Here is a 27,361-nt window from a genome sequence, read left to right as displayed (position 1 = left end):
ATATATAGGATAACCCTAAACCCCAACATGCGACCTGATATAAGAAATTTTAAGTAAAGGGTCACTGTCTGAGACTTCATGCACTCCTGCTGGGCTTTAATCAGAACAAGTATGTCCCTTTAAAAAAAAAAAAGAAGATGAGTGGGGTCAAACCTCGCCCCCCCCCCCTCCCCCTCCCCTTGCACAGCGTCCTTTGTCCCCACAATAAACACGGCCCCTGACTGCTCACTGCAGCCCTGATGCCGGTCCCTGCTAGACAAAAGACACATCCACTCGCTGCGCCAAATTGACTTATTTTTTATGCTAATCCCAGATTTTTTTTTATCAGACTGTTCCCCCCACCCCTTACTTGACATAGAGGAATTAACTAAAAAAATAATAAAAAATGAGAAGAGACCCCCGATTATCTGTTCATAAAGATGTCTTATCCCCTGACAAGAAGAAAGGTCTGCAGAAGGCTTTAGCGCTCCTGTTTGCACGTTCGAAATGCCGATGCTAATCTAAATCATATTAAAGACACATGTTTAACCAGAAAATGAACACAGATTTTAGTGGACACATCAGCCAAAACCTAATCAGATCTGAGCAGTGTGGAAATGCAAAGCATCTCCTAAAGCGCTGACATTGCTTTCAACATTAAAGTCCTGCAAAATGGATTCTTGATCAAATCAAAAGTAAAAACAAATGCTTATCTACTGTAATATTCCTGACTCTTTTAAATAATAGTGCTTCATTAACCCTGTGAGCATGTAGACGAAGAAAAGCTGCAAGAGAGGTGATGGGAAGTGATTTCATGTAAAATAGGGAAGTGATATTTCTGCCTTAAAATGAGAAAACATTTTACTACTAGAAGGTTACAGTATTTAGTTTTTTGCAGACATTTACAAAAAGGAGTAAAACATATATATAATCCAAAGAAAATCTAAATCAAAGACTGATACCTCTGTTTTATGAGAATGCAAATCACTGTTTTATTGATTAAAAGTAAGTAAAAGAAATGGTGCAGAGGAGTTTTAAAAAAGTTCAGTTTTATTTCTGTAAAGTTGGGGGAAAAAAATACTGCTTTTTCTGCTGCAAAAGGTTGGAAGTGTTTCCATAACGGCTGCTTATTATTTTACATGCAGCAGGTTGCCATCACACGTCTCAACCTTTTCATGCCAGCCGACCTTCACAGAAGAACTCTGAACCATTTAGAAGTCAAATTGTGAATCCCGCCAAAAGAAAAACTGAAATAAAACTAATTTACACAACTCACCCAAAGTTCCCGTACTTTCGTTCAGAGTAAAAAGTAAGACGATTGCATCACGTCATCCTTTTTTTCCCCCCAAAAAACTAAAAGGAAAACCCAAGAAGTGACTTCCTTTTCCGGAACCAATTTATTTTTTGCAGTTGACCTTTCCATCAGCCTTTTAAGAAGTGGATCAAATGTACAAAAACTCAATATTTTAGGTTTATTGTTACATGGAAGATTAAATCACAGCAAAAAAAAAAACAAAAAAAGTCCTTGTCTAGGTATTTCAGCTGACACAGCTACATTTTATTTTGAATAATCTAGATGTCCTCTACAACAAAAATCTGAAATGCATGAATTTCCGTGAATAATTTGGAGTTACGATTCGCAGAAAAACTCTGAACCGCAATTAGACGGGGGTTCAGTGTAGCTCTGTGGCATAAATATCCAGTGCCTCCATGAATGAGCTGCTGATGTCACTTTACCACAATTTACTTATATACGGCTTTCTTCTACACTTCACTTGGCATGAAATTGGCTTAATGCAGTTTTTTTCAAAGTGATGGCCAGTAGGTGGCGCTAAGGAGGCCTCAGGACGTTGGAGGGAATGAGAAGGGGAAAAAAAGCTAAAACTATTGAATCTAATACATTTTTTACCATAAATTTTCAATGACTTTTTTTTTAAATCATAAAATCTAGCCCGTTTTTTAATCATTATCAAAACATAAAAATAATCAATTAACTTTAAAATATTATTTACCTCACTCATCTTTCTGATTGGTTGGCAGTAAAATTCACCAAGCTGCTTTGCTCCTAAGGTACCAAACCAGGAATGGACAAGTTCCTGACCAGAAAGACTTGTTGTGACAGCAATAGCCCTCTAGGAGGCGCAGCACTTACTTTGACACCAACTGTGATAAAAACAGGATAAATGTAGTACTGACTGAGCAGCAGATGAATTGGTGTCCTGGGGTGACACTGTGTAAACAAAGAGCTGCTTTATGTCTGAATCCGCTTGTAGTGTTAAAGGTCCAATGAGAAATATGCTATGAACACGCTCCATTATGAATTCTATTGAAAATCTGGCAATAAATTAAGCAATAACCAGCAGTAAATGCGTCTGACACATTAGCACACTAACCATTTGTTAGCTGGCCTTCTGAAAAAAACAAACACATAAATTGATTAGTGTCGGCCTACGTCAAGTTTTTTTTTTTGTCTTCAAAAATAAAAAGGGTTGGATTAACAAGTTGTTTTAAAATCCATCTGATTTTGAGGAAACCTTTTGGACGTTTTTCAGGAAACGCTCACTGGGAGTTCGTTAGCTGAAGCCGGGAAACAAAACATAAAAAACAATGACGCTGCTGCAGGCGTCGGCGCCACAAAGTCAAAACACTGCAAACTGAGAATGGACGTGCCAACGAGCTGCTGAGGAATCTGACTCACAATACACACACCCAGCGTAAAAAAAAGGGCTAAAAACTTTATTCAGTGTCTCCACGCCTCTGATAATTAAAGCTGGAACAGAAACTGCAACAATACAAGAACGTTTCAGGGATAAATCTCTATTATTATGGTGCTGTTATTAAACAGATGATGCAACCGGTTTTGTTCAGCTACTCAAATCACCCTTCACTATATCCTAGAACTTTGTCACAGAAATTATTTTGAGTTAATTGTTTTGATTTTTTTTATTTCGTATGTGTGCAGCAGTTTTAACTAAATGAAACAACTTTCTAATGGTCTCTTCTGCTGATAATGACCTGTACAGAGGAAGTGAATCATTTTTTGTAGATTAGTTCTTAAAAATTCAATTCAATTTTGACACGCTTCATGCTAAATTAGGAGAAGGAGGGTCTTAGTGCTGTCAAACATGCTCGAGCTCACACCCTTCAAAAAAGGCGAAAAAGTAAAAGGAAAAAAAAGAAGAAAAAAACAGAAAACTACTAAATTTTGTTGACGTCGTCTACAGACCTGAAGTCTCCATATAGCTAGACAGAACTCCAGATGGAGCAGAAACAGTGTGATGGAAAATCATCATGGTGGCTTTAGAACTATTGCTTTAAAACTGACTTATCATGCACATGGTTTGCAAATTTTAAATTCATTCCATGTTTTCATGCTCAGAAAGAAAATTCTTTACAGAACTAGGCCAGCTGCAATAAGCAATAAACCAGTTAATCACATGATCCATTGAAACGAGCTCAATAACTTCTATTTGCATGAGTTATTGTTTTTCTCTTTTCTATCTTTCTACCAAAAACTGGATGATAAAAGTCTTCAGTCTGGTGCTTTGGTCTCAACCAGACCACTTTTTGACAAACACGGAGACTTCATAATTAACTTTAAAGTTTCTGTTTTGTTTATATATTTTTGGATTTTTAAAATGTCTTCCACTTCCTGTGTTAAATGTTCATTACAATTTAAAGTTCATTGATCTTTGAGAATGTCTTCTTGCATTATTTTGCCATTGTTCTTATATTACTTGAAAATAATGTCAAAACAACAATATTATCATGTATCACAATAACTTCTGGGACAATTTATCGTCCAGCAAAATGATTCATCGAGTGATGCCTAAACAGAAGTAAGATGTGTGTGTAGCAGCCTGACCACGCAGTCACACGATTCTGTCCTTTAGGGAAACTATTGGTGACTTTTGTGAAGGTTTTTCAGTTTACAGCAGCCGCTCACTCCTAACTGGAACGCTGTTAATGTCTCCATAATGAGTCAAAGTCATTTCATGTTCCTCAAGTAGAAACCAACCCAGCTATTCTCACCAGTCAGAGAAATGACTGTCGCAGGTATTTCAATGGGCTTGTTTATGTTTGATTTACTGTTTTACTCTGCAAAACTCCGTTTTTGTCCTTCAGTTAGAAGTACATTCATCAGAGAGCAAATATTTGAAAATTGCCTTTGGTTTAATGCAAGAGTATAGAAACAAAAATAGTTTTTTTTCCAGACTACATAAGCAAGATATCTCCTTACTGAATCTCTCTAATAGCCGTGTGTTAAACGTCTTGTTTCTTTTTGGGGGGTTTTCTTGTTTGTTTGCCCTCTTTTCAGCGGTGGGCAAACCTGAAAAAGCAGCCGTCTAAGAACAATTTTCACAAAGCCAACATCTGCAGCAGAAGAAGATCTGAAGTCAAACCGCAAACCCCCACTGACAGCCGTGTTTTCAGCCTCACAGTGTGATCACTACACGCCGAATTTCATAACCGTTTCCCCTGTTTTGGAAATCTAGGTGCTCTCAGGGGGGGTTTGAGGGTAGACGTTTAGATAATGCTCATGTTACAACATATCAGCCAGACAGGAAGTTGGAAGACGCACGGCTGCGCGCCATCGCCTCTGTGCCACGTCCCGCCGTTAGAACATCTTGGACGCTGGAGACTTCACAACAAATTCTGAAAAGTTTGCAAACGTTCCGGCGAACGACTCAGAGCGTCGCGTTTATAACTTATTAAAACATGACCGCTTTTTCAATTCAAATAAGCAATCCTGACGGCTTTGACTTTTCACCGTGCTTGTCCATCTGCAGCCTACTTCCTGTGTTTTACCATACTCTTATTTAAATAAAAATATTTTTGATATAATTTGCATAAATTGTCCCAATGTTGTTCCTCTTTGAGTCAAAATCCTGAGCTTGTAAAATTAGCTTTTTAAAATAGAATGTTTTACCTTTAAGGGAAAAAAAACAACAACAAATGGCTCTCCTGGAGTAAACACCAAGAATCTTTCATAAATATGCTTTTTCTAAAATAAAATACCCCAATTATCATCTATATTCGCTCAAAATTCTATTACCATTTGCAGATAGTTGCTTTTTTAAAAAAACTTGAGTTTTACAATTTGAAGAAGAAAGCTATTAGCTTGATATTTCAACCTGCACTAAAAAAATTAAACACCCACACACTCACTACGTGCAATTACCATGTTGAAACTAAGACAGAAGTCTTTTTTTTTTTTTTTAAATAAACCATCGTGTCCCCGGAGACGTAAAAAAAAACAACAAAAAAAACACTCAACATAAGGCTTCCTGAACTCACACATGACTGCAAACCACAGCACTTGCACTGTTTATTCAGTATTATTCATGCAGGAACTCCACCTCCCTCCTTCCCTCCCTACATCTAAAATGTCAATACCGTCAACTGCTCAGAGTCCCTCATTCTCACCACTGTTCTTAAATTAACACCTCTAACAGAGCCTCACTCCAGGACGGGCTCAGTACAACGCCGTTACAACGGCTACAGAGGAAAAATGATGCGAGTCAGCACCTTTTTAAGCCACGCACTATTCTGACCCCTTGAACTTTCTCACGTTTTATCATGTTACAATCGCAAACTTCCATGTATTTTATTGAGATTTTCATGTGACAGATTAATGTAGACCAGTGCATAATTGTGATGTGAAAGAAAAGGGAAGCTGATAAATCTAAAAGGTGCAACTAAATGCCTTTAGAAGCTGACTTGAGCTGTTAGATTTTAACAGAGATGGGAAGATGGATGAGGCTAATTCAGGGTAATTTTGGAAGAAAACCTATTAGTCTGAATATTAGAGAACATCAACCTTAAAGTGACAGGAAGACAGGGCAGAGTCACAAACGGTGGCCGGTCATTGGCTAACCCTGCCAACTGATCTGTTGTTCGTACTGGAAGGCAAGTCTCCGAACTCCTGGAATAAGCAGTTCCCCTCCAAAACAGGTGGTGGCAGCAGTAAATATCAATATAATCTCACATTTAATAACATAGAAATACCCTCAAGAAAATATTTTCTATCTTTGATGAGCCGTTTTGAAAATATGGATGCGCCAATGTGGCTCCAATGACTTAGACTGAACCATATTCATCTGTTATTCTCTGTGTTAGGGACAAAGGCGAAAATCAGCAGCATTGGGTGTAAAGGTTACCACAAAAACAAAAAGTGTTAAAAACAATATACATATAAAAAAAACAAGATTAACAATGACAACAATAGCAGTAATAATAATAATATTCTTTACTGGACTATAACAGAAAACACTGTTCAGTTATTAGAAATAGGAATATTGGACCCGTGATCCAGTGCGACCTGGTGTTGCTGGGAAAGGTGCTTCTACAAAGTGCTGACTAAAGGATACTATTTTTTGAAATAAAAAAGCTGAATATTACTTATCCTTTATGAATACTTTAGCAAGTCACTCTACATTTATTTATTTATTTATTTATATTTTTTTCCCATTTTGAGCTCAGTTCCTCTGAGTTTTCAAAAAAAGGTTGAAAAGCTTTAGCTAAACCTTCTCAAGGTCTAGATGCAATAGGTTTTGTAAGACTGAAAAAAAGACTGAAAAAAAACTAATTGAAAGCTTGGAGACCTACTTTAAATACATTTACCAAAAAAGGTAACAATGTGAAAAGACACACATTGTTAATTACAGACATTAGTAGACTTAATAAAGTTCATCTGCAACAGACAGAAGATTTATGAATGCCACACCCTCAGCTGGAAAAAAAAAAGTTGAGGGAAATCTCCAGTCTGAAGATTTACGATTTGATGATAATCTATTAAAGGGGCAGTATTATGTGTTTTCCAGCCACATAGAATCTTTTTACAGCACAATCAAGTAAGTATGCTACCCTCAGTTGTTATAAAAATGTTTTTAATATGACTTAAAAGAAATATGAGTTAGTAATTTAAAGCCTTGAAATTGGGCTTCAATTCAGTTCCACCAGGCATTTGCTAATTGCTCCAGGCTAGTCTGAAGGAGCTTCGAAGGCGGAGCTAGGTCCAACCAGGCATTTTGCACAGCTGAATGGTCGCCATGGGAGATTTAAAGGTTTCTCAATCATGCAGGAAAAAAAAATCAAAGCAACACTCCAGGTGTGTTTTTGATGAATAACATTTTAACGGGATGTAAAGCTTAAAAAGGTCAACTTTACATAATCCTGCCCCCCTTTAATAATTTGCTTGACATCAACACTTTTAGGCATTTCTTTGTTTTGTTACCTGCAGGGTCAGACAGCCCGGCGTCTCCGATCTGTTTGTACGGGTTGAACTTGGGCTTGGGTGCGACCATGGGGGCAAACTTCTTGGGGGCCTGCTGCTGAGAGACGGAGATGCTGGCGCTCCCCAGAGACGGAGTGGTCTCCATCCTGGCGGCTACCTGTCCGCTCTGGTCACTCGGTGGGTTCCACATGGCTCTGAGCCGGAAAGACACACATCATCAAACGAGATCACTGAATCTGTCTCACACACACGGCAAATAAGTGAAGTAAAAATCTGGAGGTGGAAGTAAGTGATTATTTCGGTAGATTTCCTTCCCCCACACCCCTTTAAGATTGTGCAAGATTTAAAGCAGCTGGCAGATTTACGGTGCAAAAATAAGAGAGCGAAGGCGATGCTCTTGACACGCAACGTGTCCGTTCTGATAAAGAACCTAAAGCGGAGAGGAAATCACTTTGAACCCTGACTGTGATCGTCGTCTGCGCTTGCAATGCCTACACGCCATCAACAAATCAAAAGTGCGATACGTCAGACAAAGAGCGGCGAAAAACAAAGTATTTTAAAAACAGAAAGAGTATTGAAAAATGATGTAATGCATATGTAACCAAAACATTTTTAAGTGTTGACAGCTGTCAAAAAAGGAGATAGAATCAGTCGTTGGGGGAGATAGGGATCATTCTGATTTATAAACCATGAAGGATTATGAATTAGATTATGGGAGTAATTCTTTTTCTTTTCTTTTTTTTCCTGTGAGAAATAATTAAAATCCGTGATCAAAAGTGCCAATTTGCACCGTGCGACATTCAGACTTTATTTATTTAAAATGTACATGGTGTACACTACAGTTACAGTACAGAGAACATCACCAGACACTAATATGACTTGCAGACGCTGAGGACACACACATACAGTGTTTCACCAGAACCTTCTGAAATCGTTTGAAATATTTCAACTATTTATGCACCGTTCTCTCTCTTTCTCTCTCCTTTTTGTTTGTGTTTTGTTGTTCTGATGTTTCTTTCTCTTTATTATCCTCACTCCATCTGATGCGGTGTTTGTATTCTTTCACGGGAGCATGGCAGACAAGCCCACGCGCAATCATCCTTTAATACCTGCTCAAATCCCCCTGCGCCCCCCTGCCTCCTCACTGGCTCTTAGTTATGATTTCTTTCCTCCTGCTCTGCGTGCTGCACAATTCAGATGAGCGTCGCTGTGTCACACCCACCTGTCTTTGCAGACCAAATTCTGTACTTTCCCAACACAGTCATGGTAAATAGACTAAAACATGGATCACAGCGCAACCGCTTTGGGGGACAGAGACAACCACCGTCATCAAACACGACTTGGGTTGGGCAATGTGGACTTGAGAGTTTTATCACGATATTTTGTGGTACTATTGTGATATTGATAAAAATGACGATAAGAACTATTTATTACTTATTTTTTAGGTAACTGTAACTGCATGGCCCCACAGACAGTGCTCTCGAAAAACATGTCAAGAAGTAATTTCTATCACTCAGATGCACAAAGTAACTTATTGGTATTTGAAAATATATCAATATTTTTTTTCACTTTTTGTTCCAGTCTTTGAACAAAGAATGGAGAAAGTAGTACAACTAGCAATCTCCATAATTTGGACAGTCTTGAGAGTTTTAAACAATTTAATTTGAATGTATTGTGGCAACAGTAAATCAGAATTCTAAGTATTTTACATTGATAAATGATAAACGATACGATAAATGCCACACTCCTAATCCCAAGAGCTACCAGGTTGCACCAAACTAACACTAATAAGTGATGAATGTAGTTACTGAGAAAAGACCAAGTTGGCTATTTTCAGTGTCACTAAGATGTCTGAACGTTGAAGTCAGAAGAAGAAAGCGGACGGTTGTGAGAAACTTCCAGGAAAATAAAGTATTTTTTACGTCAGTAAAAATGAAAAAGATAGAAAGACAGAGACACGACTTTCAGCAGGTAACAGGAAGGCTGATCATTTATCATCTTGAACGTCTGAATTCACTAGTAGCGGTGCACAATATATTGGCCGATGTTAGTCACTTTTTAACATATCGGTATCGGCCCGATAAGTAAATAGGTCCTAATATTAATAACAGACATTTATTTCCATCTTATTGATGTTTGTATATGTTTTTCAGGTTTGTGGTATTTATTTCAGCACAATAATAGTTCTGCAAGATTTGGAGTGTTTATACTGCAGACATTTCCTGAAGGAAAGGAAATGTCAGTGGTGTGGTTGTTTGTCATGGTGTTGAAGGGTTGGGAACTATATATAATATCAGTAAATATCAGTTATCAGCCATAAAGGTAACATTAATATCTGACATTATATCGGCCCAAATGTTCACATCTGTTCACCCGTTTTCTAGGCCTGTCACAATGACAAATTTAACAGGACAATAAATTGTTCCAGAAGTTAATGCGATAAATGATAATATTGCTTTGAGACCATTTTCAAGTAACATAATAGTAATGGCATAATAATGCAAGAACACATTCTCAAAAATTTATCAATTTTAAATAGAAATCAGCATTTAACACTGGAACCAGAAAACATTTTAAATATCCAAAATAAATAAAACAGACAACAAATAAAATAAATTGTAAAGTCCAAAGCACCAGACTGAAGACTTTTGTCATCCAGTTTTTGGTGGATGAAGAAAGAAGAGAAAAACAGTAAATCACGAAAATGGAAATCGAGTTTGTCTTAATGTATCATGTGATTAATAGTCGTTGCTTATTGCGACAGGCCTGCTGGGGATGTTCGCTTATTTTGAAGTTGTAGCTAAGCTTTCCACACTATTTACTGATCTAAGATCCCAGAGCAAGTTTTCATTCTGTATTAAATATGTTATAACCCTGTTTTACAGTGTTTGACATTGCCTTTGCTCTTGGCATAAATAATAAATAACCATTTACAGAAGAACGGTTATGTTCAATGATGTTCGCATCTCTTCTTATTGGCCTTCAAGACATCTCAGAATTGGTTAATAGCTGCGTTTGAAGGTGAAATTCTGATAGCTACATCTCCAATTTGCTCAGGAAGATTTATGTTGCTCTCCATCAGGGCCAGATTTTTGAAAAAAACAAAAGAGCTAGGACAGTTGCATTTCCAATTTCTGACCTAAAAGTAGGCCAGCCCTTTTTTATTTGCATGAGTCGCAAATGACTGAATACTCTTTAAACGGAATACAGCACAGCAACAGGCTTTCCGTCATTCTTCTGGTGATTTATGAGGACCACGGCCGGATGGTTTAGATTACCTTTATTTTTAAAACCCCATAGATGTTCCATGTCATTATCGAGCTGATATACTCGTCTTGCTCCTACTGGACAGAAAAGCTTCGTCTTGTCCAATAGCTTTAGTTTTCTTGGAGGCTCACATTATCACGTCTGCTTGGACTGTGCAGCCACTGTGGCAATTCAGGCTCAGTTCAAATCCGAACCATTATACATCATCAGAGCTGAAAATGTTGACCTTGGTTTTCTGAAATGGAGGAATATTTCAAGTATTCTTCAGGCTGCATTGTTCAGCTGAAAAGCTGGATCATACAGTTTGCTTCTGAAGAGAAAAGCACAGCTTTGCTCCAATAGGACCATGTTAGAGCATGTTTTTTTGCAGCGTTTGGACTTCATACAGATAACCTCGGTGCCACATTTGATAAATCCGACCGCCTGTTTTTCTTCAAACTATTTCCTAAGACTTTGAAGGTCAGTTGAAACAGTTTTCTTCTGCAGCTTTTTTTACAAACTAAAGTCAGTGTAGCTGATGGCAGCGACTTGTTTGCAGTAAAAAAGCTTAATGCGGAATTGTCATAACATCTCAGACAAAATTTTGACTAGACAAATGCACTGGATTAGGATGCTGTCATGTCATCTTGCCATGTATGCCTAGCGTATTGATAAAATGGGTCTATGTGCCTTTAAGCAAGAGCAAGTTAAGATTTTTCATGTTTTGTATAAATATGTGTTGCTTTTGGTGGACCAGCATGCTAAACAGTATCGGGATCAGAGGTGTGGAATTTACAGTTTTCTGGTGTGTCAGGACCAGGTGTGTTACTTTTGCCATATTCTCACTCTTTTGCTGCTACTTCTTCATATTTTAAGATTATTTCAGGGTAAAATTTAAAATTTAAATTCCCACAAGTGGTCAGACAATTTTAAGCCAAACCAATCAGAAACTTGGGCAAACGTTTAGTTTTACTTTCAGTTTCAAGCATCCTACAGAACATCTTCATAGTGAAATTGAGTAATGTCACCATTGGGTTACTGCAGCAGTATTTGAGCTAACGTTTGAGTAATTTTGGTAGCAGTGTTGCACATATGCAGCCTCCGTGGTTCCTTCAGCAAAATTTCTCGACATGTCCAGAAAAATCCATGGCAGCCTGACTTATCTGGTCAAATGCTCCAGTAAGAGTGTTACTTCCTGTGGCGCTGCGTCTCCCTGTGCGACACAAGGCAGATATGCAATAGTGTGAAAGGGGTATTACAAAGTACAAGAAAAGGTTTGAGGAAAAAGACACTTTTGTGCTTTTAGTTTGTCTCCATATTTCTTTGAACTTCCGCAAGCTAACCCCACCACAAAAACACACGCATGCACGCACACACTAGAGCACATACACAACACTCTAGTTAAAGTGGAGGCTCGTGAAAAGGAAAGGCTTTTGTGATTGCCGGGGCAGTTTGAGATGACTCTCAGAGGCGTGACAGCACATTAAACAGTTCGCCTTACGAGGGCACGGCAGTCAGAATGTCTTCTATCAGTCGTTTCTCTGCACTTTTACAGTTGTCATTGAGAAACTGCTGCAGGTGCTTCTGTCACATTAATCTTTCATATCCACCAAGGAAACTATCAAACAAAGCCATCCGAATGAGGACCACAGAGAGTACGGAGTTCCAACATAAAATGGCAGGGTTCAGAGATATATATATATATCTTTTTTTTTTTTTTGTTCAGGGGAAGGCTTGACATGCTTTCTAGTAAATATTCTCTGAGGCCTGTGAACCGGATCGCGCGTTGAAGACATAATCAAAACCGCAGACGCCGGCGTGATCGGAAGCTCCCGTAAAAAAAATAAAGAAATAAATAGAACGCTGTGCCGACTGGTGACTGACTTGACTATCAGCGACTCCTTGTGCCATCTTTAAAAGCTCTGCTGTAAGAATCTGAAAAGCTGAACATTTAAGCTGAGGTTAAACCAGCTGATGCATAAAAGAGCTTTTAATTTTATGGTCTGTAAAGACTATAAAATTATTTAGTCTTTACAGTCTGTAAAATAGTTAAACGCAACCGTTCCACACAGACATGAACTGCTATATCTGCATCATTCAACCACAAGCAAATGTTTTTTTGTGTGTTTGTTTTTAAGGGAAAAGTTGTTCCTAGTGTATTCACGTGAATTTCAGAAAGTGCAATCTCGGAAAGAAGGAGTCAAAAGGGGTATGGCTGGTTTTGCTTGTTGTGTTTTCCAGTAATAGTTGAGTCTGAAAGGTTAATTACAGACACTAATCAATTAAATATGTGGAAGTAAAAAAGTAATTCATGCTTGGGGGTCCTGGACCTCAGAATCATCTTTCTTTGTATTGCGATGAGTAACATAATTGGCAACATTTCGGGGGGGAATGTGGTTTTTTTATCGATTTGAAAAAAAAAAAGAAAAAAGGGTCTTTCTACTAAATGACCCAGACGAGAGCAGCTGAGTCGTAGTGGCAAAGGAAGAATGAGCAGTTTGGTATTATCCATGGGCTACCAGGAACAATATGAATCAGTGATGATAAAACACTATAAACCTAAAAACCCATTTGCATGATTTAACAGATTTTCCACTGTTCTAGGAAAACAGACACCATTTCGTGTCGTGTTTAGAAGGGGTTTTGACCCACTTAAAGGTCCAATTGTAGGCTTTTTTGAGCAATGTTTGTGTTTGGTCTTAAGCTCTTTGGTAGTAACTGTTTAAGGAAGGCCGTCGCTTTACAAGTAATGTTAAATGTAGGTGAACAAAGTGAAGAAGCAGTGTCAGTTTATTCCTTGTTACAGAAGCTCAGACACCTTTTGGCAAAAGGTTCAACGCGCAGTTGATCTTTGGTCAGTTTACTGTTTATTACTGTGTGCAACGCTCGACTGGTTTGCAGACAATGAAACGTCCTATGGCAATAGTCATGCTTCCATCCAATTAGCATGTGAATTTTGAGCAAACTTTTAAAATGTGGAAGAAAGTAAAATGTGAATTCCTTCTACTCGTTTGGAATGAATCGACCAGGCTACGCAAACTGCAGTTTTGGCAAATGTTGAAATTAACAAAATGTAGAAGTTGCAAACTCGGATTGGTAAGACATGTCTAAAAAATGGCGAGTTCTTCTTTCAAAATGGAGATTCGGACTTAGACATTTTTATTGAGTTGCGGGCACAAACCCACCAGTGGATGGGAGCATTCCACCACTCCCAATCCAAACTGGGTTATCTGCCACTGGCCACTCCGGGCTGACGGTCATCCCCTCTATGCTGGAAGTCTGGACTCTGATTTGCTACATCAAAACTTATTCAGTAAACATGTTTCCATCTCCACTTTAGCTTATTAAATATTTTTCGAAAAAGGCGAGAACCATCTTCAGCGTGCGTAAAAATGTTTTTGCAAAATTGAGGAGGTTAATTTTTTGTAATTTCCATTAAATATTTCTAATGCAATAATTTGAAATGTGTGGAACATTTATATCACAAAGACTGCTTGGAGTGCAATAACTGATAGATAATATATTCAAAATGTTGTGTGTTTCATGTCAATGTGATATTTAGTCGGTGTGAATGTTCACACCGGACAAAAATGACCCCAAATCCTAAAAGGTCAAAGATTGAAGGAGACACAGATGAGAACGAAAGGAAAGGAAGATTTTCCAACACGAGCCGTAAACCTTACCTTCTATTTTCATCCGTGTACAAGCAACGTTATGCCCTGGCAGAGGTTTTCGCAACCAATCACAATGTTATTTTCCTTACACGTATTTAATTAAACATATCTCAGAACACGGCCTCGTCCCAGAAAACCGAAACATGAACTAAGACTAAAAGGGTAATTATGATCCCTTTCTCCCACCTTGGGCTTCCTCCCATGAGTAGATAACACTTAAAACTACACAGCTTTTGGCTCAGTAACCACCGATCAAAACAGTGCTTCAAACATGCACTGCAGACATGAAGACAGAGACACACTTTGGCTGGCAGATTCTCTCCAAATAAAGGCCTGGAAGGCGACTGGGACTTTGCACTCGCAGTTCGTGACGCAACCTGCGCAGGATCAGCCGTGCGGAAGGAAAACACTTTAAAAATTAAAGGCTCCCATCTGCAAGAGGTTGTTGCCAAGTCCTCCCATGCATTGGACTCGCCCTGCATTGGAGCGCCGGTTGAATGGCTGAACAGGTGAAAGCGGCATTAAACAAACAAGTGCGCTCTCCGCTCGTCCCTATGTTTGGAGACAGGGAAGAGGCAAGAGGTCAAATGGTCATTATGGATCTGGAAATGATTTTTTTTTTTTTTTTGCAGAAGAGTAAATATTTGAAGGTGCTGTAAGTGCAGCGCTGTGTCATCTGCTGACATATTAATAAAAGCAAAAGGCTGTTTAGGAGTTTTTTCAAGTGTTAAAAATTGAAGACATCAGGTGCAATAGCAGTCTCAGGACATCAGATGAGTGGGCAAGTCAAACATCGTGTTCTGAAACATAGCCACCGCAAACACTACAGCGGACGTGACAAGACTCTTCCGGCAGCGAGACCAAAATAAACACCGGGATCTTATCGCCGAGATTCTCAGTCAGCTCACCTTCTGCCTCTTGTCATTTAAAAACTGCAACAAAAATTCAAACCTGCGAGACGGATCTATAAATGAAGAAAGCATTCTGATCCTTGAGACATGGCGGACATTTTTATCTCAACCCAGCCATGTTTGTTTTTGTTTTTTTTTTTGTTTTTTTTTTTAGAAGATGAGCCGATTTTACCCTTTGTTGCTGAATTATTGAACAAGTTCAAGGGTTCAGCAGGACCTTTTACAAACCTTTCAACTGGATTCTTGTGTTATCGAAAAGCATATGCGCAGCTTCATGGCCAAAGTTGGTTTGGATTCAGCAACGCTGTTCACGTTCAACAAAGACGGTGTGAAAGTATATCCAAATAATAATAATAATAATAATAAACATTAAAGTAAATAAAATTCCAATGTTAGGAAACAAGAAGGCAAAAATACATCATTTATGTTAAAAATTCTAAATTATATACTGAATAAATTGTTGGGTTGCATACTTGGAGATCCTGAATGCAGCACCTAACAAAAAAAAAAATCAAACTGACAACATGGATGGGTCAATGGGAATGGACAGCCTTCTGAACTTGACTCACTTTAAAAATGTAAGTTAGAATATGTTTCACTGATATATTGTGCTTCCCTGATCTCCAGAAAAACAAAAAAGCATGGAGATAGAAAATCCATCCATCCATCGTGTATATTAGCTTGTCCTTGCAGGATCCTTGGGAGGATGGTGCCCATCTCCAGTGGTCATTGGGTGAGAGGCGAGTTAGACCTTGGACAGTTCGCCCTTTCTATCACAGGGCAACAACACAAACACTTACAGGACAAACAACCATGGAAATACTCATTTAACTCATTTAGAGAGCAACAATCAGGTCTAGTACTCAGGGAGCTGGAGTAGCAGGAGAAAATGCTGGCATATATGGGAAGAACAGGCAGAGAAGCCCTAAGCTGGGATTTGAACCCAGGACCTTTTTGCTGCAAGGTAGCAATGCTATTGAGACACCACAGATATTCTAAATTTTGTGACGACATAAATGTCGACTAAGACGAAGAAAAAATGCCCAGCTGCTCTGTTGGTGTCTTAACACAGCAAAGTTCAACGTTGCTGTGGACACAGAAAGTTCTCAATACCTTAACGGAACAAACTCCCCTCTAATACAAACGCCGTCCGTCGGATTCCAACACCTGCTGTAAGTCAACATCTTAACCAAGTCTGGCAGCTTGACACAAACCAAGAGAGACAATGAGGAGAAAGCCAGCAGGCAAAAATCACCTTTTGTCGCGTCAAAGCAAGTGTGCTGGGAGCAGGGTGAGGAAAGAGGGTTCCGATCAGAGCTCATCCCGTCAGCGCCCAGACACCAACGCGCCAAGACGAAGGTCTGACAAAACGAGACAGGGCAGAGGGGCAAGAGGGGAAGTTTCTGTTGCAACGGGCTTTAACCGTTCCAGGTCTAGCTGTGCTTTGTTAAATATCTGTCACCTTTCGGGCGGTATACCTCCACAACTGGTCCTTGAAGTATATTTTCTATGAAAAACTTCAGCTAAGTGATTTCCAAATGCTACAGATAAGATTTTTTTTTACCGCATTAGGAGACGCAGATATGCTCTACCCGTCAAGCAGGACTGAGCCACTGGTCTCAGGCCAGGAAATTTCAGACCTGCTTATGCGAGGAGCTATCATACGTTCTGCGTAAAGCCTCGTAATTAGGCTAATTACACAGGGATAATATGAAGGTTAATCAAATGATAAACACGGCAAATAGAGATTTGTTTTCCCCCATTAGCTATTGTGGAGAGCCCATCCAGTTGATAACCATTACAAATGAGATTTAGAGCTGTGACTACAACAAAGACTTACATCCCCAGCCCTCCACTAACCACCCCCCACCCAAACACCACCACCAATAATAACCACCACCCTGAGCAAAGACAGAAATGAGGGAAAAATCAAACAGAAGCTCCACAGTTTAAAATTAACTGTATCAACATTGTGTAAAAAGCATCCAATGGACAAAAGGTGTGAAACTTTAAAAAGAAGCAGCACAACATGACCCACTTGGATTTTTGAACAGCGAATATTACACAGCTATTAAATGGCAGCGCTTCTCTAATTTTCTTTATCACAGAGATCAGACAACAACTTGGTCCATAGCACTTTGTTTTTTTATTAAAAATGTGTTTGATTATGGCTAAATGTGTGCATGTATGTAAATTTACACCATAATAATCATAATAAGTGGAACATTGACAAACGTATTTGATGTGTATTGATGATTCTGACATTGGCAAATGCATTGGCTCTCATTGGTTTTACAATTGTTGACTTAATGTTTTACATGTTTTCACAATGTAAAGCTCTTTGAAATGCCTTGCTGAAATGTGCCAAATTAACTTGATTGATTGAAGAAAAGAAAAGAAAAAAAACAAAACAAAACAAAACAAAACAAAAAAAACTTACATACCAGGGACCAAATAACTAACATCAAACATAAAAAGAGGCCAAAAGCTGAGATGAACCGAGAAATTGGCTGGAACAGTTTTTTAGGTAATCTCAAGAATCCAATCTTTTGTCGATCAATGACCACAACATATGCAAGTGCCGACAACAACACTTTCTGGTCTGGGAGTTGTTACTGAGTAAAGAAAACTCAAATTTAGCCACATCCATTGATCAGGATGTGTGTAACAATGAAGTCAAGGAAAAGACAGAAATGAATGAAGCCAATTAAAAGAAAACTAATTCCTACAACTTCTCCGAGTCGTTCAGGATGAGAGAGCATGATTTTAGACAAGCTAAACCAAGAGAAGCAAAACTGCTCAGCTTTATTTTATTGAGCTTTCCTTGCTGTGTATCATATCTAGGAAATTTGGCAAGCTATGGGAAATCTAAAAGTCTACAGTCTCTTGAACGCCCACACCAAGAGCACAGCTTTAATGATGCTAATTACTCTGGTCATCCTAATTAATAAAAGGTGATAAATATGAACCATATGTTGTACCATTCGTGTGCAACCCAATTCAAAGCACTTCACAGACCTAATAAAGGGTATGTAAAAAATCTACTTTCAATGTGCTCTGTATCCTCCTATATTACCATACTTAGTGGGGGGTATTATGCAAAATCAACTTGTTGGGCCTTATATCATGTTATAATGTTATTTCCTCAATAAAAACATGCCTGGAGTTTTGACTTGATTCTAAAGGTTCTTAAAGTGACAAAGGCCAATGTGCACAAAAACTGGAAATTAGAAATCTTCAACAAAATTATGGTTAGATTTAGACAAAATAATGCAATGTGGCAGCAAAAATGCACTTAAAAAAAATCTGTCTCACCGCTGTGTTTTCAATAACTGGACCAGAGTTGTTAGTAATGCGGTCAAAGATTTTGTTTTTGGCCAAACCCAAAGAGAGCAAAAATATCTGGACATGAGCATAAAGTCACATCATTCTTGCCGTTACAAGTCTTAATACTATTTGTCACACCAGAGCTGTCTCACTTTGACTGGAAAAAAAAAGAAAAAAAAAAGTTTTCCAAGTCAAAACAGTTCTTGAGAAACGATCCTGTTATTGAAAATCTCCCCGGTATTAAAAGTATGTTTATTACTGCATCACTTTTCTGTATAAATACCTACCTATTTTAAAAGATAACAATTCTTATTGCACAAACACCTTAAAACTCACTAACAAGCTTCGGAAGGGTTTTTTGAACAAGCTTTTGAGTCGTTTACTTGAGTTTTTGGCCTTTGCTCCCTAATGAAAACAAGATAACTTTTCTGTAAATATGTGAATTTGACTTTAATGCCGACTGACAGCTCCTATTGGCTTGGGATATATCAAATAGAATTGCATGGCTTGCATGACTGCGGTATGTGCTCCTTGAAACTGCAAGTGGTGGGATGCAAAGTCTCCAGAGTTTATCTTATCCCAGTCTCGGGAGGTTACTGACTGACAGCTGTAAATATATCACAACACAACCTTAACTGAGTATCGCATACCTCAGCGGTAGATACTTAAATATATATCTGGATCAACAACAAATAAAGGAAGAATTTGTGTGTTTCACCGGTTTTTTAGAGAATCAATGGCAAATGACAGAAAATAATCTCATTGCTTTAGATGATTGTGGTGAGCCACACACACACACACACACACACACACACACACACACACACACACACACACACACACACACACACACACACACACACACACAGTGGAACGGATGGCAGAAACCAAACAATCTCAGCTTCCCAACGCTGCAGCGTATTTGGTCTGTAGTTCTATTAATCAAGCTGGAAAAACTACAGGAGTTCACATAAATAGCAATAGGCAGAAGAGACGCAGTAGACGATGTAACACTGTCAATCATTAGTGCCAATATGTGGATGTGCTAGCAGGCTAACATTTGGTAATGAGACTAAACAAGTAAAAAAGGTTAATAGGGCCAAAAAAAAGACATTTAAAAAGTTGTATTTTTGTAACAACTGGTGAAAATTTTTTAAATATTTATATCCAAGTCATCCTGAAAAGTCCATGATTTTAATTGAATTCAGCTCATTTACATTGTCAGGTTTACAACAAATATCTAATTGAGGCCTTTTAAGAACAAGCAGATCTAGTTTATATTCAAACGTGAACAAAAGCCAACACTTGATCATCTTTTTCCCCTCATACAGCACTAATGTACAATATTGGCTCCATTATAGAATGAAGAGAAAAATATGGCAAGGTAGGAGAATGATTTTTGCCAAAAACCACAGAAATTTCAATGTCAATTTGGCATATTTACAAGAAGAAAAATGTGGATATTCTCTGTCAAAACGTTACACTTTTGCGAGATTTTTTTTATTTTCTACATGGCACAAATTTCCAGTATTAAAACTGAGATGTTCTCTGGACATTCTAAAGACATGAATTTGCATAAAATAAACTTGGATGTTTACTGAGAGTATAAAGTCAGACATTTGCTACAAAAATGGCAGAAGTCCTCTTAAGTTTGAAGAGATAAAATTATGCGATGCAGGTCTGGATATTTTCCTAAGTGTAAGCGATAGATCCGGACTCTTTTACTGCATCAGAATGATTTCATCCAGGTCCAGACTCGTTATGAACAACCTCTAACCGGATCCAGAGTACGCGCCTGAGACGGTATGGAAGAACTGCGGCATGACAGAACCGAGTCTGCATGAGAAATGTCATCTGATTCACCTCCTAAATTTACCACATGCTGTAAGAGTAATGTCTGACCTTACAAATGCTGAAAACCTTAGTTTCCAGGAAAATTTCTGACTTCACAACACTGGACATCATTCCAGTTATAATATTTGTCAATCACAGAAAATAATCATGTCTTCTTGCAAATTTATGACTTTTTTTTTTTTTTTCATAAAAAAAAGGTCATTTTTTAAAGTCAAAAAAATTTGTTGCTTCTTTTTGGCAGAAATTTACTCCTCCGTTGTTACATAGTTTTGTTCTTTCATCTACATACAGCGGCATAAAATGAAGTCGTACTATCTGAAGTATCATTAGGCCTTTTCCAGTTAAACCTGTTTCAGGCCTAAGGTGGGATAATTTTTTTTTTTTTGCATTAAAAAAAAACTAAAATTCAAATTCAGAAATACTTTAGGATCCCAAAGCAAAATCATCAGCAGGCTGGCCCTATGACTGGAAGATCAGACCTATGAAAAATAAAACACAAACTACAGACAACTGCTTTCTTGACTTAAAGCAGTTACCAGCAAAAAGTCAAGAAAATTAATATGAGAGATTCTGCTTTGAACACCAGGTGGTGTTTGTGAATGCTCTTTAAATCACAATTGTTTCTAATATTTGTCCACTAGATGACTTATGAGCAGCAATGTTGACAGGAGCAACACAAACAGCTCCAAGCTGGATGTTTTTAACACTACTGAGACAACAGTGGTTGTGAACAGAGTTCCAGATTGGGTTTTTGGATTTAGCTGAATAAAACACTTTATTGTTTGTTTTTTTGTTTTTTTCTTAAAGTTAAATTCTAAGAAAAATGAACTTTTACAGCAGTCTGAACAGTGATGTCGCATTTCATCCGGCTGATGTGAGGTGTGCTCCATAATTCTGCACCAGAAGAAGCCAGATGGTAAATGTGGACATGAACAGTGGCTGAAGCTAGCAGCACTTTCTCTTTTCTTAGCTCCACACCGGGTTTTTTTTTTAAGCAGTTATGAGGGAAAACATGAAACTGCTGCCGCACAAGTTACCCAACAGGTTGTTGTTAGGTAACCAAAGAGCGATGCCACCAACCTCGTTTAGTTAACCGTGAGAGGTTGAGCCTTTCCTCAGCGTAGACCCCCCAGAAAGCTGTGTGGTTCTGAATCAGAGTTCAGTGAAATTATTGAATATTTGATGAGACGTATTACCTGTTGAAATCGATCATGTGTCTATTTCGATATGCATTGTTATTCATTTATTGTTCGGCCCTGTCTGGGCTACAACAAACAAACGACACATTACAGCTACAAATTTAAACAAGACTCTTGATCTTTGACTATTCTAAAGATGAACAGTACATCTTGAAAACAAGTGTCTTTTTGTGATCAGTTCTTTATACTCACAGTAACCACTCTCACCTATCATACTGCTGTATTATTGTGTATGCGGTAAAACAAAAATTTATTCAAGTGGAGAATGTTGGTTCTCGCCCTCCAAAAATACTTCAGAGCTCCGCTGCACAAAACGACAGCCCCGAACGAAATCAGCTAAAGGTCCGTTATTCAACAGTGGCCCGGAGCTCCACGTGTCACTCTCGGATAGGTCGCTAATGAGCGTGTTTGGTTTGGGAGCAGACTGGGGCAAAGTCAACAGAGCAAAGGCTATCTGGGAGGTAGCAGCAGTGAAAGCCTGGAAACGCAGAATTGCCTGGCAGAGATAAAGCATCACATCAATCAGTCATTAATTGCCCTCATTTGAGCGTTAACCCAGGGCTCAGATCACAGAAAAGGATTGCTTATGAAACAAGAGATTTAAAAAAATAAATAAATTTAAAGCAATTACCTGCAAAAAGTCAAGAAAATTAATATGAAGCCATCCTTAACATTGATGTGTTAATTACCGCCTTTCCATTTGGAAACGAACCATTCTTGGGAGGTGACAGACTTCTCCGTTGAAAACATGTTCTGTCTCTCTAAAAGGTGTTTCATACTAGAAACTTAAAACATTTAATCTCAAGGAGACAAACGTACACAGGAGTTCTTTTTAGTTCAGAAAGGCAGTAATTAAGTTTACTAGGTTTTCTCAGAGGGGGGGGGAAAGAAAAACAAAGTTTCTCTCTAAAAGCTCTCTGGAATGTAATTTATGAAGATGCAGACGGCCTGGAATTCTTTTCTCACGGCGAAAGCGTGAATTGCAAAAGGACACGTTTCGATGTCGGACAGAGTTAATTATAATCCCGAAATTCACAAACAAGTCAATTGTCTGCCTGCGCAGCTGTGACTGCTCGGTTGGTGAGGGTTTCGAGCGGTGAAACAAGATGGAGGCAAGCTTCCAATTTGAGGGATCACGCTGTCAGATGTGTGTGTTTTTATAATTGTATATGTGCGGGATAAGAAGCTATAAATCAATTCTGAATCAGGTTTATTTAAAACTTCTGAATACTGGATTGCTCGCGTTGGCTCGCTGCATTGATAATGAGATTTGCGACGCGTTTAGTCATGTCTTTGTAACACTAATGTGATTTGACGTTGAAAAGACAAGCGTTGACGTTCCAAAACCTACAGAAAATATTATGCAATGAAAAATTTTAAAAGGGATTGGCGAACGGTGATCGCCTCATTTGCTTTCCAAAGACGTTTTTTATATTTCACCTAAATATTTCAGCCTGAATAATTACAGTTTCTCTAATATGCTACATGGAAGCCATCTAAGTTATTTTCTGCCATTTGTTCAAAGAACTGAAATGATTTCCCTTTGAATCTGAATACCTTATTCATCTTTATAGATCATTATTTTTATAAAAATCAAAATACTGGCCCACAGGCAATTAAAAATGTGACAGTATATATTACAGATAGTTTTCAGTAACATTCCAGTCAAAGAACATGAAGTGGATTCAAAGCGTGGAAGTAGAAGAGGAGGACAAAGAAAAAGAAGGAGAAGAACGTTGAATTTTCCTTTTTACTTTTTCTTATCTTCTTATTCTTCTTCGTCAGTCACTTCCTCTTGTTCGCCCTTAGGCTAAGAACCGTGCAGGCGTTTACCGGGTTTCAGCTGAGAATCCAGCCAATTGGATTAATCAGAACAGGCTCCGCCCAGAATGACAAACACACCCACTAAACAGAGAGCGAGTGCAGTTTTCCGGTGGAAGCGTATAGATGGGTAGAGCAACTGGTTTAATGTTTGCCACGATGCATTCAGGGGCCCCCAACTAAGCAGAAATGCATCTGCAATCAGAGTTAGTGCTCTAATCAATATGCTGATGTGATCGTTTAATACGCTCCTCTAAGGTTTTGGGCAGGAATGTGATGCCATAGGTTTCCCAAATTCTCTAATCCCAACGGTAGCAACCAGTTATACACAATTAGCAGTGGATAAATTTTACCTGAGTGCCACTTTGATCTGGATAACTTAGTTTTCTTAATAAATTAAATTATTTGTGTTCAGATTATCTTTGTCTGATAAAAAATAAAATGCTGTTAAGACGATCTGAAAAGTTTTATGTGACAAAATCTGTTAGCAAAGCAAACTGCACATCTTTAAATGTCAATCGGATATTGTGTATTTGTTGGTACTTGCGTTGTTTAAACCATCTTATTTAGAAATGTTTATAACAGCTTTTGTATTAGAAAAATTAAGATTTTTTTATTTTCAGTAGTTCAGAAGTTATAAGTTCATACAATTATACCGTTTTATATTGTTTACATTTTTCTGGTGAAAAGATGTAAACATATTTGATGGCATGAATTTTCAAAAGTTAGAAATTAACTTTTGCTTTTGTCTTTTGGGGGACATTTCTACAATTTTAATGTAAGAATTTTGGAAAAAATATCTGACTTGAACAAAATATCCATAAGACTTTATTTCTCATTTAGATTTGCTAACAATTTATAATTTAAAAAAAGAATAAAAATTCAGAGCATAAAATTAACATTACAATGTTGACTTATAAATTAGTTAAAAAGTTAAATGTTAAATTTTATGATAAGTCAACTTGATGTAATAACACAAAACCTTGATTAAATAAGTTGGGGCAACTTTTTTAAAATTCCCTGATCATTTTTAGTTCAATATAAATGCTAAATACAGTTAAGTCAATTTAATTGAAGTTGTAGCTTTTATTAAGTGTTGCTGAATTTAAAAAAACTCAAGTAAAGTAAGCCTGAGAAGTTTGTTCTCTTTAAGCAAAATAAACTTGAAAAGTGCTTTCATACAACTATTTACTGACACTAACAATTTCAAGACGTCTAACTTACTTTAAAACGTTCTGTGATGTTCAAGCCTTCATCCTTGAAGAGTTTTAACAAAAAGAACACCCAGGTAGTTCTTTCAGTTCTCATTGAGCGCTACATAACCCTCCACACACTAACAACACAGACAAATGAAAACTAGATCACCATCTAATATTACAGTTTCTTCACTGTTAGTTCACCTGCAAGAATAAAAGTTACATTTTGACAGCTGACATACGTTTGAATAAAGTAATGCGTTTAACCTGAAGTCATAGTTTGTTATTCTATAATTTACCAGCAACTAAAGCAAGTTCTTGATGTTATTCTCTGAGATTCATGAAAATAAATTTCATTCCAGAAGCAGTGAGAGTGCAAGACAGTACTCTGATAGAAAACCTGAACTTGGAAAGTTTAATGCAGGGCTGCAGAAAGTTTGAAAAGTCCATAAAATCAGAAGCTAAGTGACCACATAATGCAAAAGGGTAACTTTCCAAACAGAGGCAAGTTAGACTAGAGATGAACCAATCAGGCTTTTCCTGACCGACATTAATTTTGGTTTTCTTTGAGCTCTCACCACCTGATTCCGATTTTGTTCAATTTCTGATTTGAAGGAATAAAACACAAAGGGGGAAAATGTATTTTAGGTTCTTTGATAGAGGTACAGTGGAACCGTGGTATGAGAGGTTAGGGAGCACATGACTGTCTACATTAGTAGTTCAAACACCAAACATAACTTGACATAATACAAAGTGGAAACAATCTTGGCACTACTATAGACATGAACATACAGTCTTTCTTATTTCTGCTCTTTTCGATTCATCACCAAGCAAAATGTATGACAATCACTGATTGGTTGCTTCACAAACACCAGCCAATTGTGTGTCAAGTAAAATTGTGCCTATTTAAATATATAAAGAAATTCACAAATAGGTGACCATTCTGCAAATAACTTAGCTCCATACAACAGGTGAATCTATGAATACTGGACTTTCAAGCAGGCAGTCGTCCACTGCAACCTCAAAATATATGTACCACTAACAGTATTAGTATAAATGTGTGCATTTGGTTGAATAATTTTTAGACCAAAATTGTGAGAATTCTTGATTTTTGTGTATTTAATAAAAAGGAAAAACAAAAGGTTTTCAGGTTTTTCCATTTTGGTCAGAGTTGAAGGGAAAACCATTTATTTTTCAATTAATTAAGTTGACAGAAACCATCTTAATTTAAACTAAAGATGCCATTATTTCTCTTTTTACCAGTATAAATGTAAAGCTTCCTGCTGTCCTTAACCATAAAATAAGAAAACAGGATGTTCAACCATCTGTTCCTTAGACGGTTGGTATCAACAAGCTGACTTATCACGTATTTTGGAGTAGCTGTAAATAACAGCACCGTGGAAAATCTCTCCCCGCTGAATAACAACAGGTTTAAAACAAACTGCAAAGCGAGATGTAAAAACAGAGGAAAGTAGCAGAGGGTATAATCCCTATACTGTACTGATGGTGGATTAACAGATTTCTGGATTCTTCCCAGCCTCTGCCATATGGTGCAGTAGTTACACCTTTCTCCCTTAGTAAACTGTTGGGGTCGTTCTCTAGATGAAACCTCAGGGAGTCTGTTACATCACTCCGCCAGTTGTTATCAACCCGCACCGAGTCTCAGTTCTCAGAAAACACGGTGAAAACGCTCGGCATTCCCTTAAAACTTGTGGATTTAACTTTCTGAGACATTCTTTCCACAAGACAAGTCTGAGATTTTCAAACCTTTTCATATTACAAGCATATTGAGCTGCTGTCGAAATGTTGAACAAGGCTTATCCTCTCTCGCCACAATAAGCAGCGCAAATCTATCCCCTTATTCAAACTTCTATTGGGTTTCGGCTGAAGGACATAATCCTCTCGCACTGGGTCCCTCACTGCCAAAGCCACATAGAATCAACTCATCAATAACACTTTGTTTACTGAATACAGATGACTTTGCACAGGAATCTCCTTAGCGTGGCACAGATGAATGAGTCCAGACAAATTCATCCATGCTCTTATCAAATGCTTGAGCTGCCGTTTAAGCAATTGCAGCAGACGGAGATTTCGCGCCGCAATTGTGCAAACATAATGGGGGCTTGGCCCGATAAAAAACGTATACAAAAAAAAAAAAAAAAAGCGTAGCGTTTTGCCCCTTTGTCAAGACTTGAAGGTATTGCTTCACTTGGGCAAAGAAATGGGCACAGTGGGTTGGCAGCAGCAGTGCCATTTCCTTCTCCCTCGTTATATCAGGCAGTGCTGGACTTTACCGCGTCGGCTCCAGATACATATCAATGAGGGGGTTTGTGGTCAAAGACTTCCTCATGCCACGCAAAGCCAGAGTTTCCTCATATGCTATTAAAAAAAAGCAGCGGCTGAACTTACTGTAAAGAGTCTCAACTCTTGTGGGGGGGAGGGCGTATTTACAAAAGATGACAACTAATTCCTATTTGGTGAGAAAGTACGTTAGGAAAACTGCTTTGTAGAAATGACAGGGACAAAGATATGCATTTACCATGGCAACACAGCCTTAAGATTCAACTATAATGACCTTGTTAGAACTATCATTTTTATCTAAATCATGACTAAAAGAGAGGATTACAAGGGCTGACCTTCCCTCCGTTCAGGACTTGTACAGTTCTAGGGTCAGAAAAGGGGCAGTTAGCATTTCTGCAAACCCCACACATCTTGGACACAAGCTATTTAGATGTTGACCTTTAGCCCGGCGCTACAGAGAACTTTGTGAGGCAGTGTATTCCCCCGGGCTACCTCTGAGTGGCAAGTAACCATACTGCCACTAATTCAACCTCGTCTTTCCTTTTTGTTAAAACACATCTTTACATCAAATCTTCACAAAAATCAAGACAAAACCTTTGGTTTGACTATATTATAT

General features: G+C 38.0%; 1 protein-coding gene across 7 annotated transcripts in view; it reads right to left on the bottom strand.

Annotated features, from left to right (window-relative positions):
* Positions 1-27,361, bottom strand: part of lpp (LIM domain containing preferred translocation partner in lipoma) — a 187,048-nt gene that overhangs the window by 119,054 nt on the left and 40,633 nt on the right. For all 7 annotated transcript variants that reach the window (XM_008407672.2, XM_008407670.2, XM_008407668.2 and 4 more), the window contains one exon: positions 7,217-7,410. In XM_008407672.2, the coding sequence (XP_008405894.1) occupies positions 7,217-7,406 (190 nt within the window). In that variant the 5' untranslated portion in view covers positions 7,407-7,410. The remainder of the gene's footprint in view (positions 1-7,216; positions 7,411-27,361) is intronic.

This window comes from Poecilia reticulata, linkage group LG4 (assembly GCF_000633615.1).
Source record: "Poecilia reticulata strain Guanapo linkage group LG4, Guppy_female_1.0+MT, whole genome shotgun sequence".
Classification (NCBI taxonomy): Eukaryota; Metazoa; Chordata; class Actinopteri; order Cyprinodontiformes; family Poeciliidae; genus Poecilia; species Poecilia reticulata.
This window is presented reverse-complemented; position numbering and strand designations above follow the sequence as displayed.